We start from the raw sequence: 13,887 nt of genomic DNA on the forward strand, positions 1-13,887 counted from the left end.
CACTGGAGCCCAAATAACTCTTACTGAGCCATTGATAGAAGTGATGCTGCGTTGGTGAAAGTAGGGACCAAGGAAAGGAAAACACCAACATGTGTTAAACGAGGACAACAACCAAAGGTTTAATAAGGAGGCCACAATAACTAAACCTGAGAGATTGAGGAAGTCACTGGCTAGTCAATTTGGAAGACAATGTTCAGAGTGCAGCCCTGTGGTCCTGCCTATTCACGGGGCTAACCCCTTGTTGTCTACTGCTAGGTAGACCTACCTGTACATGTTCCACGTCCCTAGACGCCCATCACTGCAGCACATCATCTGTGCATGTGTCACGCCATGTTATGCACTACTGGACAGCACTACCTGTGCAAGGGCCACAGCCCTCTGCAAATAATGCTAAAGGGCTCTACCCCTTCATGTGCCAAACCCACTCAAGCCCACCCGCGGGTCCTGACAGCGCCATTCTATGTGTTCCGCTAGAGGGCCCTACCTGAGTAGCTGCTACACCGCCCAACATGTACCTGTGAATCTAACCAATGGACTTGATTTGTTTCAGGGTCAGCTTTGAACAGGACATCGCTGGGGTCAACACAGCGCACCTAGGGGACTGCGACGGTAAGTGAGATTATACTCACTGCTTAAGTGAGATTTGCTCAGTGTTTATGTGAGATTATACTTACTGCTTAAGTGAGATTTGCTCAGTGCTTATGTGAGATTTACTCATTGTTTAGGTGAGATTTACTCAATGCTTAGGTGAGATTTACTCAATGCTTAGGTGAGATTTACTCAATGCTTAGGTGAGATTGTACTCACTGCTTAAGTGAGATTTATTCAATGCTTAGGTGAGATTTACTCAATGCTTAGGTGAGATTTACTCATTGCTTAGGTGAGATTTACTCATTGTTTAGGTGCAATTTACTCAATGCTTATGTGAGATTATCTCACTGTTTAGGTGAGATTAACTCAATGCTTATGTGAGATTATACTCACTGTTTAGGTGAGATTTGCTCATTGTTTAGGTGAGATTATACTCACTGCTTAAGTGAGATTTACACAATGCTTAGGGGAGATTTACTCAATGCTTAGGTGAGATTATACTCAATACTGAAGTGAGATTTACAGAATGATTAGGTGAGATTTGACCTATTGCTAACGTGTGTTTGTACGCGCAGCATGCATGTCTCTCTGCTTGCAGTTTGAGTGAGGCTGATCCTGTTACTTCAGTAACATTTGAATCAGATGTTCAGGAGAGACGTTATTTGTGGTTTAAGAGACACTGTCATTACTGCTTGACTGCGATGCCACTGCTCGAGTGAGGTCGCACTCAGAGCGTAAGTGAGATTGTAGTCGCCGCTTCAGTGAAATTGTCTTGCGGCATGATTGTAATTTTGCTCACTGATTCCACCAGCTTAAGTGAGACAGCCGTGTGGATTAAGTGAATTGGTGTAGCTACTTAAAAGAGGTTATACTGACTACTCACGTCTGACTGTCCCCGCTGCCTATGTGATATGTTACTCACCGTGCAGTTGACATTGTACTTGCTTCCTGGGTTATATGGACGTGCTACTTAAGTGGGACATAACTTGCTGTATAGGCGAGATTGTACCAACTGTGTACCTGATGTTGTCACCTTTTAGTAGACATTGTACCAACTGTGTACCTGATGTTGTCACTGTTTAGATGAGGTAGAACCAACCTAAGTGATCTGGTCACTGTTTACGAAACCTTATACACAAGGCTAGTGGTCCCGTATGGGAACCCTAGAAGGGTAGAGAGGTCCTCAATTGGAGAGGATGGAAGACATACGTCCTCCCTGTCGTAGACTCAGCAAACCAATTAGTATCCCCTCAGCAACCGAGATGGTCCCTGCAGAAGGGAAAGGGACTAGGGAATGGTTGGTACGCCAGATGGCAACAAACACACTATTGTGGGTGGGAAGGAAAAGGGATCCTTTTCTTTATATAGCCCTCACTCACTCTAATAGTGTCATGCTTCATCATCAGGTTCACCCCAACTCCTAAAGGTCGGGGTGGGCTCAACCGTATTTCACGGGGCACTAATGGAGACTGGGTTATGGGGGCATAAACGTAAAGATAAAATTCCTCTCCCACTCCAAAAGTATCCTTAATTCGTAGGGTAGGGGAAAGAATAAAAAATATATATGTGGGGCTATAAGGATGTGATGGTCCTGTGACCCTAAAGCACCAACATGTTTCAGCCCTTACCTTATGGCCTATTGAAGGTCATGGGCTTTTGTCAGCGTGGGTAGCGAAGAAGTCACTTCCCCCAAAGACGTGAATGATGTGTGCATGACATTTTAAGGTGAGAAAATTTAAAGGAGGGCATTTACTTGCCACAGCATTTTCAGGGAATTACCCAATATTAAAAGGGGCATCTGCTCCCACGGGGCATAAAAGGGAGGCCCTGTAGTCACACATTTGTCAAGGGTCTGTACTGCTGCAAGGGAGCAGAGTCAACAGTAGATTACCCACAGGGAAGGGACCCTTGACGAGTTGCACATAGCCAGACAGGGTTTCTCTTGGAGTAGCAAGAGAGGTCCTCTGGGGGAAGGTTGCACTGTGCAGAGAGGGCCTCTGATGGGGTTGCACTGTTTGTCAGAGAGGGGCTCTGGTGGAGAAGCTAGAGAGGGCCTGGGGTGGAGTTGCGTTGTATCAGAAAGGACCTCTGGTGCTGTTACGTTGTTCCAGAGAGGGCCTATGGGTGAGTTACGTTGTCCCACAGAGGACCCATGTTGGAGAGGGCCTCTGGTGGAGTTGCATTGTGCCAGAGAGGCCTCTGGTGGAGTTGCGTTGTGACAGAGAGGGCCTCTGGCGGAGTTGAGTTGTGCCAGAGAGGCCTCTGGCGGAGTTGAGTTGTGCCAGAGAGGCCTCTGGTGGAGTTGCGTTGTGCCAGAGAGGGCCTATGGTGAAGTTGAGTTGTGCCAGAGAGGGCGTTTGGTGGAGGAGCTAGGGGAGAGCATCTGGTGGGGTGCGTAGGTTCCATTTCACCTCGCTACATGAATGTTTCCCTTTGTATTCAGAATAAGATATTTTGTGGACCAACTGGTGGTTTTGCGGATGGGGAAGCAGAGCTATCATCCTCTATCCAGCCTGCAAACAACCTTGAGTAAACACACACAATTTTCTTGTAGACATGTATATAATTTGCACTCCCAAATCTTCCCAGAGATACTTGAACTCTGTTGCTGCAACCCCTCTGTACACCAGGGAGCTGGTATTAACACATTTACCAGGGTTGCCCTTAGCATCCAGGCCACCACCATTGGGGTGAAGTGAACTAGCTCCTCATTTGGCTTTTGCCCAGAGTAGACCCCATAACCTGAAGACAGGATGTTGTGATTCGTCTGACTCAGTTGCAAACCTATCTCTCAATCTTTTCTTGTCCTTTCTTCCATTTAGGTCTTTTGACAGAGAGCTTTGTCGAAGAGCCAGATGGTTTGGTATCTGTGAACCTGCTGGTGATGTCTTGCGTGGCTGCCTTCGTCATTGGTGCAGCTGTCTCCGGGCTCGGTGTGTTTTGCTTCATTGGCCGCCGAGACAGAAGAGAAATGGCCCGGCGCAAGGACAAGGAGAACATCTTGTCTCACAGCGAGTCAGTGGCCAGCGTTAGCCGACTGGACGACATGACGGAGCGCCGGTCCAGAGATCCATCCGGTAACTTGCTGGAGCCTCTCTGGCAGAATGGCTGGCACAAGGGTCTGGAAGTCCACCAGCACGACCCTCATGCTGGTGTGCTGCCCACCCCAGAGCAGACGCCCCAGCAACAAAAGCGTTGCCCGATAAGCTTGAAAAATGGAAACTGGGAGCAGAGCCAACACTTGAACTCTTCGTTCCGGGATCCGGGGAGCTCCACTGCCATGATGATGCACAGCGGGCACCCCCAAATCCTGCATCATGTTGGCAGCAGCGGGCAGATCATCCCAATCAACTACCACAAGGTCCACTTGAAGCAGGCGTCAACGGACGAGGGAAGTGATTCTCCATTAGACATGCTCTACTTGCCAGCGGGAGGCCGGGACCACGCGGAGGGCAATGGTCGCCTGCAGCACAGGCCTGGGGTCAACTTGGGCAGGAGCTCATACCCAGTCACGCCCAGCGACAGCCCTGACCGCCGAAGGGTTGTCTCGGCACCCACCAGTAACCTGGATTATTCAGACCCGCTTCTCTGGAACATGGACCGGCTGAACTGCAGCAATAGCAACAATGCGGCCAGGGCGACTCACCTCAAGCGGAACCACACATTTAACAGCACAGAGAACCGCCCACCACAGGCTGCGGACCCTCCATACCTCAGGCACATGCCCCACCCACAGAGAGTTCCAACCCCACTGGGCGGGCCACATGCGCTCACGGACTACAGCCTCTTCTTCCAGTACGTCACTGAGCGGACACACCTAAAATAACAGCGGGCACTGTGTCTCTCTCGACCACGCTGCCCAACGCGTCAAGTGGCTCTGACACACACACAGATATATAAATATATATAGCTATATATGTGTATGTCCGGAGAGACGCGGGATTCAGAGGAACCGGAAGTAGCTGGGGAACGGGCTTCCACTCCTCCAGGCAGCTCCCCGGAGGGTCTGAATCCTGGGGGGGAGGGGATTGGAGCATCTCATCAGAGAAAAGGGGTTACCAGACGTTTAAGGACTCCAAGCGTTCCCCTGAACTCTGAATGCTTCAGCGGTCAGTCTGGGCATCTTGTCGCGCTAGTACTGGTCAGAAAGGAGGGCAGTACAAGGAGCATGAAAGGTGCTGAACGTTGGTAGCTAAGCTGCTCTAGTGAACTCACCCAGAGGGCTAAACTTAAACACCCTGTGCTCAGAGCTGGCCATGACCCCTGTGCCCAAGCGTGCCCTGCACCCCTCCAAAGGCGGGCACTAACATAGTTATCCACCCCAACTGTCAGATCTTTCGCCCAGAGGTCCCTTGTGCTCAATACATATATAATGGCCCAGTATGCCCAAGTACCCCTCCATAGATGGGTAATGACAGAGTTACTCCTAGCCTACACCAGGGTTTTCTTTGCTAGAGTCCTCATGCACTCCATACTACCTAGATAATCACCCACTCTGCCCTGTGACCCACCTTATGTTTGCGCTGGCCCTGGGCCCCATAACTCCACAATGAGTTGAAATGTCATATGTGCACAAGTCTCTTATTGTCCATTGCCCTCCTTACCCAGCTCTAGAGGGGCACTGTGCCAGTCTTCTCTGCCCCCTACAATTAGTAGTAATTGAAACTGTGTGCCTGCCTTCCCACAGTACATCTGCCTACTGCTGCTGCTGGCTCACAGGTCTCTGTGGACCCTTTGGCAGGGTGCTTGGTGGCCCAGCAGCTTTCCTACACACACAGGACAGTCTCACTCTATCAAATTGGAGGAGTTGGTTAATATGGGCTTCTTTTTACATCCTGGAGGTAGCTCACATCCTCTAGCTCTCATTGTACCACTGAGACACATGCAGCCTTGACTACAGTTTATGCATCTAACATTTCAGCCATTACGCCACACATTTCGGTCAGTTCCACTTTATTTGGAAACCCCAGAGTTCATTGTAAGGGACTATCAATTTTCTAGCTGTCTTACACAGAGGCATCAGAGTTACTCCAAGATTCTATGGCCCACCTTGGGCAGAGCCACCAAAATAGAATTCTGTGTAATGGGAGAGTTACTCAGGTGTTTCCTCTCAGTCGAAGTCTAAAGCGGAGGGAGAGGCGATTACCCTGGCGACTTTGCACTTGAGGTAGGGAGGCTTACCCAACGGTTGTCTGTCCCACACTTTGAGTGGTTGCCCTAGAGTTCTCTCTGTTCGTCAATAAAGTCAGCGTCTTCAAGTTTATCCACCTTAGTTTGTCGGAAGGGTTGTTCCAACAGGGATACGAACCACTCGTTGAATGTTACTGAAAGAAATCTGTACTCTGTATGGAGGGTATATCGCAGTCCAAAATGAAGCATGTCCCAGTGATTACACATCATTCCTTCGGTCCCTACTGTGCTAACCCAAGTGTCCCTATGGCAGAGTTCAGGAGATACCCCAGTGGTTTCTAAACTCTCACTCGAAGGTTCTAGCACATGGGTTTCTTTCTTGTCCTTGATGGGATACCAAACAGTTTGATTCGCTGCTCTGGGACTGGTAACTTTGCGTTCTCTCTTTTCTTCGTAGGGCAGGTTTCTCCGAGAGTACTCTTTCCCCCACACTTGGGATGGTGACCCCAGACTCTGTTAGTACTCACTCTGAATACTTCCCAGTAGGAGCTGCTTAGGGAACATTCTGCTGAAAGTAGGGCGTTTGGTTCTTCGGTCATCGCAATCCATGTTTCCGCCAACAACAAACCTTGAAGCCCACAGCTAGAAAGAATCAATGCTCTTGTATCAAAAAGACTCTTTGCTGAGGGAATTAAAAAGTCACTTCGTCCAGGCGGTTCAAGAAACTTCCAATTTAGGCCAGACTTCTAGAATTTGAAAGAATCCCTTAAACCAAAGGAGGGCATGAGAATATGAAAGGACTATCTCAAACCATTGTACAGTCCACAGCCGCAAAGAACTCTTCCAAGCCAAGTGGCCGTATCTAGAATGACCACCCTACTCTTAACCCAAAATGTTTGGGGACTCTAACACCTCTAAACCGCAGTAAAGGGGAGTTCTTACACTAAAAGTCAGGTTCAGCACTAAATCTTCGAACATCCAGAAGCATCCTTTGTGACTCTTGATTTCCATCCTTTCCAACTTTCTGAGAATGTCTGAAACCAAGCCAGGATCCAGAAAAAGCTTCTCCAAAAGATGGTATTACTCTGAAAACCCCAGTTTTGAGTCCATTCCTCATGCACAGGGTTCACCAGGGACGCATGAGTCACTTTGCTTGACTTGAAGAGGTGTTTTTCTTTCTCTTGGCTTCTTTGAATTTGTTTGGCTACAGGAAAAAAATCCTCTCTCTCTTCCATTTGTGGGGGTAAATGCTGGTTTCCAGCAATGCACACGGTGCAGTGATTTGCTATCCGCATTAGATCCACTCAAACCTTGCATGTCTTGCTTACGGAAATTTTATCTGTTTTTTTTTCCTGACATTCTGAGCAGGAATCCGAGAGTGAGCATGAAGAATGAGCCTTCTACAAACGTTAAAGGAAGGATTAAAAAACAATCAGCCGCATGGGCAGGATCTCAGCTGTTGCATCTTCATAAGAGCAATTCCTGGTTTTCTACCCACAAGTGTTCCTTCTTCTGTGCATCAGAAAAATCTCAAGACCAAGGGCAAAAAAGAGAGAGAGATGGTTAAGAGAGAGCGAGCGGGAGTTCTGAACTATTGTTTGCACCATCAGGTACTTCCTCTCACTTGGATGATCTTTAATCTTCATAGTAAATCGCCTACATTGAACCTTTGGTTTCTCCCAAGAGACAAGACCATGAGCCTTCCCAGTAATTTCCAGCTCCACGAAGAGCTGCTCCCAGCTCCTCAAAAGTGACCTCAACTCAATTCCCTTGTTGGATTACGTTGCCACTAAATTTTTCGTTGACTCCTCCTCCGTCTTGTCCAACCTATTTGGCCAATTTACAAGTCGATGAGTCTGTAGTGTTCAACATTTATAACAATACGAGCCGTTATAGTCTTCACCTCCCTGGCCAGCTGTGACTATTGCCACTGCAAGTGCTATTGCAACATCGCACGAGTCATCTGAGGAAGATATTATTACAGACTCCCCACAGACCCTGCAACCAATATAGTAAACAAGATACCAGACTAGATCATTGTGTCCAAACAATCCGATCCCTTTGTAGATGACTTGGCTGAAGGAATCAGAACAAGATAAGGGAAGCTTCAGCCTAACACGGTCATCTCACGTCGATGCTACACTTCCTTAAATAAAGGAGCAACCGACCAATTTAGGTGCAACACCAACAAGAAAGGCCAAGGTGGATCCAGACACTGCACATGGTCAGAGGACCACCAGGATCAGCTTCACCCGACTAAGCAGTTATGCAAAAGGCTATGGGAATGCTTGATTTGAGGCTTACGCACAGGGTTGCTGTTGCAAGTCTCTTTTTCAGTCTCGCCTCATCGGCATTGTTTAAGCCACGTTTGTCCATGGAGAAGTGTGTCTTTAGGCAGCCAGCTTCCACATGGACACAACCTCATCCCAAACTCACAGCACCCAAAACTTTGTATAACAAGCATGGCAACTTGAGATATGAGCCTGGTGTGTTGATGGAGAAGCTCCCAGTGCAGTCTGATGCAGGCATCATATTAGGGCAACTGGAGGAATGTGCAAAATGTGGCCTCCCCCATTCTAGTCTTCCAGCCTAGACCTCATTCTCCCTCTGCTGAGGAAACTGGATTTTTACAGGGCTCTTACTATCTGCTTTGGAGGACTTGCTTTCGCAAGTAAATCGTATCATCTTCTATTTTCATCAACTAGGGTGGTCTTTACACAGGCAACTGTCAAGCAAAGGCTACTATTGCCAAGTGGACAGTCTAATCCATATCCAATCATCCGACACAAGATGGATTCAACCTCCACTGTGATATCACGCTTACTCCACTTGAGTCAGTATGTGCCCATGACTGACATGTGTAAGGCAGTCACTTGGGTTACCTTAAATACCCTTTGTAGGCATTCCTACCTGGATGCATTTAGCAGCAAATCCCATTGGTCAGAAAGTTCAGTGCATCCTATTTGTTTGAAGCCCAGCGTTCTGGGGTTGAGAATCAATTTCCCAAAAAGTGGAATAGGATTACCTGTAGGAATAGCAAGGTAAGGAAACAGTATTTCTTCGTGATTCTGGTACCCTTAATCATCTTCTCCCACCTGCAGAGCATACCTCATATATATATGTATATATATATATATATATATATATATATATATATATATATATATATATATATATATATATATATATCTTGCCCTCCAACTAAACATGGCTGAATACATATAGATGACCCCTGGGGGCAGAAGGTGATGTTTTGATAAGGAGAGGGCCAGCATACATGGGTGGTTGCTCACACCGTGGTCTGCCACATAACATGTTTTCAAAGTGGCGGCATGTTTACAGCTCCTTTTTCGGGCCCTCCATGCGGTACGGATATTCCCAATGAGTTTTAAAGGAAGGAGAGCAGGTACTATGAGTGCCACAATCCCCACGAACGCAACTTTTTCAGATTCAAAGCCCCAAAATATTTCAAAGGGCACTTCATCCCAAGCGTCCTTAAGGACCCTAAATCCCATTAGCCCCATGCACGCCACTAGGATCATACACCCCAACCAGGACTCCAGCTCACAAAAACTTAGGAGGACCTACCTTCTCTATAATTGAAGGAAGCCGCTACCCTGTGCCTAATTTGAGCCAGTGGTTTCCGGTGCTCGGCACTTTAATTGTCAACATCAGCATGTATACAAGTGTGCCACATTGTGGTGTTGTTTATCTAATTTACAGATCAGCACAACAACGGTAGTTTATTAATTCAATATATATTAAAAGTGACCAATACCTGTTGCCCACGCCATTCTTATAGCTTTTGGGGCCTGGAATAGTCTAAAATATCACGCTTGTAGGTGTGTGATGGTTAGTAGTTGTGTTGGTACTGACACTGGCAGCGCTGGTAGGGTCAATTGGTGGTAAAGCTGCAGTGGCATCCTGACGAGAGTCCTGGCACTTATTTATTTACTAATTTAGCACTGCCGCAGCCTCTGATAAAACAGTGAATGGTCCTATGAATCCCAGAATGGCCCTACATGCTCCAAAACCCTGGAGGTCCCCGTATCCTCAAAAATTGAGAAGGAAATGATGTCCTGCAACAGCCAACAAAACCCTACATTCGCCGAAACGTATCACCAATCATCGCAAAGACTCAATCTGATCCAGAACTCAGTGAGAACTACCTCCTCCAAAATTCAGATTACCCTTTCATCCCCTAAAACCCAGAAGAACGTTCCAGTCCTCAAAATACACAAGAACTCTACTTCACATAACCAGCTGGGCCCCTGCCTCCCCAGAAATCAAGAACCCTAAGAAGCTGGACTTCTTGGAGCTTCTTCTTCAATGGGGCGGAGCATATTCTCTTCCAGGAGCTAAAACACAGAATCAAGACTCCCCTGTCCTAGACCTGACCATGTGTGTGATGATCAGGCATGGCCATGCGTAAGAGGCACTGGCTGGCCATGGGAGCGATTGTGTAGCAGTGTGATTAAGTGCGTGTGGGGCTGAGTTTGTGAGGAGCAGCCAGAGATTGTGTGTTAATGGCAGAGGGCTAGCAGAAGTGCGCGCGAAAAAGAGACATTCAAGCTTGTCCTGCACAGCAGAAGCCGCACTCTTCTGAACCGGAAGCGGCACTCTTCTGAACCGGAAGCCGAGGCCGCTTTACTCTGTAACCCGGAAGCACAAGCATTTGATATGATTTCTTGGCAGTTGGCATTATGATTTTTAGTTTTGGGGAAAATGCGGGAGATTTTTGAAGCACCCGAATGTTTATTTCTACTGTACTACGTTTTCTCTGGTTTGATTTTCAAAAGACTGTGAATGTTCAGGTTTTTTTTTTAATCACCTTGTTTTCCGTTTATATCGATTGCACAAAGCCTTGGCGTTTCTTTTTGTTTTTCTAAGTGCCGCTCCCAGAAAGAAGGATTTTTCCCAGACAGTGTCTGCTGGGAGAGTAACCAGGATGTGGTCTTGTGTTTGCTTTCGAAACCAGAGCCTCCCTCCCTCTCACTCGCCCTAAGCGGCTGCAGCTGCCAGCCCTCGGCCCTGATCAGCGCAATTCTGCTCCTTTAGATACCTTAGACCTCAGCTGTAAGCCGTAATGGACTGGGGGGGTGTCCTGCTGCTTTTCATAGTTGCAATTTTCCTAGGTCAGGGGTGTCCAGTGCAAGTCCAGGATGGCTGGATCCATGCCAGATTATCAGGTTAACCAACAATACAGCGCATGAGGCAGCACCTGGATACCCAGTTGTGATTTGTGCGCTTTACAAATACTGATTGGTTGATTGAGTTCCAACAAAGTACACAAATTCCAATAGGAAACACTGCAGGTAATACATTCATCATTTGTTGTTGTCCTGAAAATCTGGCATGGATCCGGCCTTCATCGACCTGCTTTGGACAGCTCCGGCGTGGATCAAGCACTGTAGCTGGTAACAGTCGCAATCCTTGTTTTCTGGGATTGTCACCACCATAGAAGTGTTCGAGTCCCGCATGGGCAGGGGCGGGTTGACCTTAATGTATTTGCCCAAAACATGGGACGTACACGAGAAAGTAAGCCAATACATATAGTATTTCTCACATGTCTACAGGCACACTTACCATGAAACACCAGCTAGCGGGTTTACAAAACTGCAAAGAACCTAGGGTAGGATAAACAAAACTGCAGAGCTGTGCTGTGGGGGTCGTCGGATGAGCAAGAAAGTTGCCTCCGACCTGTGCCCTGAGAGCCCAAATATTTGAGACTTGAGGGGACCTAGGCACCTCCACGAACCCAAGAGTTGGCTCCAGGATTAGTGCATCAGAGCCTGAAGACGTTACCCTTTATATGCCCGGTAGTGTCCGAAGTGGCTAAAATTCATGGTCTTCTGGATAATTGTTGGAGGGTCTTTAAGATATTCTCAGACCAGCAAGCTGTGCAGTTCCATTCCACGTCCTTGCCATTGGCTGTCCCCGATGATGTCACGCTCCGCTGAGGCTTCATGGAGTGCGCGCGCTTGGGTTCTGAAGTGTCTTTAGCCGGGGAAGCCCTTGGTGGACACTTTTGGGACAGTTCGCTCTGGGGAAAAGGACTGCCTTCAGTCCCTCAACATTCACCAGCACTAAGTTTGCCTGTGTCATGTTTTGTCCTTATTGCGCTGTACACATATACGCGTCACTTCCGTTATCATTCCTTACACCTGGCTCCTACCTCTGTCCCTTTCACTCGGTTCCACACTTCCAAGTAACCTTCTCTTGCACTCCGCAGCCTTCCTCTTCATTCTCACGTTGGTGCCAACCCCAGTCCTCGTTTATCAGGAATAACATCAACATTATTAAATAATCTCTCTACAGATTGATTCAGCTAAGCTCGGTAAAGTATACCCTGCTACACGCTGCCTCCGCTAAATACTCGTATTTGAATACTCTGTCCAGATGACTCCTCAAGGACTAACCATATGCCCCCCTAGATGGCTGCAAGGTCCTTGGGTGATGCAAACCTACCATGCTTCTTCTAGTCCTGGTCATTGCACTACACACTCCTGTTTTATCCCTATGTGTAGGGTGAGTGTGTGCCTGCATCTTCATGGATAGAAGTGTAGGGAGCATGGCATAGGCATTTTAGAAAAGAAACCTCCAGAGCATCATTTGAGCCAGTGGTTTCCAGTGCTCGGCACCGGCACTTAATTGTCAACACCGGCACTTATAACAGCTGCCACATGGTGGTGGTGTTTGTCTAATTTACAGATGAGAATAACAACAGTTGTTTTATTTATACAATATACATTAGAAATAACTAATACCTGCTTCTGAGCTATTACTTTGGCTTTGGGTTTCTTGAATATTGTTAATTGTCACACTTCTAGGAATGTGATGGTTTGTAATTTAGTAGGTACTGTCATTGGCAGTGATGTCAGGGGCCGTGGCACTTATTTTTTTCTTCTCAAATTAAGCACTGGAACTGTCCTGGTCAGTGAATAGACCATGTGTGGCCATCTAATAAACCTGGAGGGCGCTAAACCACTAATGACCGATGACAGGGCTTGGAAACTCTATATACACGATACATATGGAGCAACTACTTACTCGACAATCCATAGAGCATTTCTTGACCTCCAAGAGGTAGAAATGTGATATTCAATTCCATATGATAGAATGTATCTGACCCTTTTCCTGTTGACTTTGTGCCTGTTCCCTGAGCCAGAGAGTGGACCCATCCCGGTGCAATGAACACCAGCCACTCAAATGTTTGGGAATTAAATCTCTTTACCAACAATTATCTGCCTGTTTATGGGATAATTAATGGGCCCGCAGGCATTGTATGCAGGCTGAGAAAAAATGTCTCTTCGAGTGACACATGTCCTGAAATCCTCTAATGCTGTGAGAAGTTTATCTCCCCTCCCCAGTCAATGTCAGCAGAACTAATACCTTTTGCAACCTCTCACTCAGTGATTCATTTTTAAAAAAAAGAAAGAAAACGGAAATAAGAACAGTGTCCCAAAGTTTTTCTTGGGAGACAGCCGAATACTCTTTCAAAAGCTAGGGATGCCAAATATATATAGTCCTGTTTCCACCTCATGCCTTTTTCTTCCACCCCCTACACTTCCTGCCTCTTTATCTCATGAATACCGAGGCCACCTGGTTATGATTCCACCTCATGCCTCTTTCTTCCACCCCCTTCACTTCCTGTCTCTTTATCTCATGAATACCGAGGCTCCCTGGCCTTGATTCCACCTCATGCCTCTTTCTTCCACCCCCCTACACTTCCTGTCTCTTTATCTCATGAATACCGAGGCTCCCTGGCCTTGATTCCACCTCATGCCTCTTTCTTCCACCCCCCTACACTTCCTGTTTCTTTATCTCATGAACACCGAGGCTGCCTGGTCTTGATTCCGTCTCATGCCTCTTTCTTCCACCCCCTACCCTTTCTGTCTCTTTATCTCATGAACACCGAGGCTGCCTGGTCTTGATTCAACCTCATGCCTCTTTCTTTCACCACCCTATACTTCCTGCCTCTTTACCTCATGAATCTACAGCTGCCGAATCTGGATTCCCAACCTCTTTTTTTCCACCATCTCACACTTTGTTTCTTTGCCTCACTCTTGTGGGCCCTGCTTTCCCCCTTTCTAGTTGTTTTTCTGTCTTTTCTCCCTATCCTCCTTTCTCTTGCTTCAGGTTACAGTCTGATGACGAAATCCATAT

The 13,887-nt window shown here is 47.2% G+C and overlaps 1 protein-coding gene across 1 annotated transcript in view; it reads left to right on the forward strand.

Moving 5' to 3' along the window:
* The window catches only part of SEMA6B (semaphorin 6B), a 292,947-nt gene extending 284,127 nt beyond the window's left edge, over positions 1-8,820 (forward strand). The window contains exons 16-17 of the mRNA XM_086947060.1: positions 551-609; positions 3,414-8,820. Coding sequence (XP_086803186.1) covers positions 551-609; positions 3,414-4,417 — 1,063 coding nt within the window. The 3' untranslated portion in view covers positions 4,418-8,820. The remainder of the gene's footprint in view (positions 1-550; positions 610-3,413) is intronic.
* Positions 8,821-13,887: the final 5,067 nt, after the last annotated feature.

Source organism: Lissotriton vulgaris, chromosome 12, assembly GCF_964263255.1.
Source record: "Lissotriton vulgaris chromosome 12, aLisVul1.2, whole genome shotgun sequence".
NCBI lineage: Eukaryota > Metazoa > Chordata > Amphibia > Caudata > Salamandridae > Lissotriton > Lissotriton vulgaris.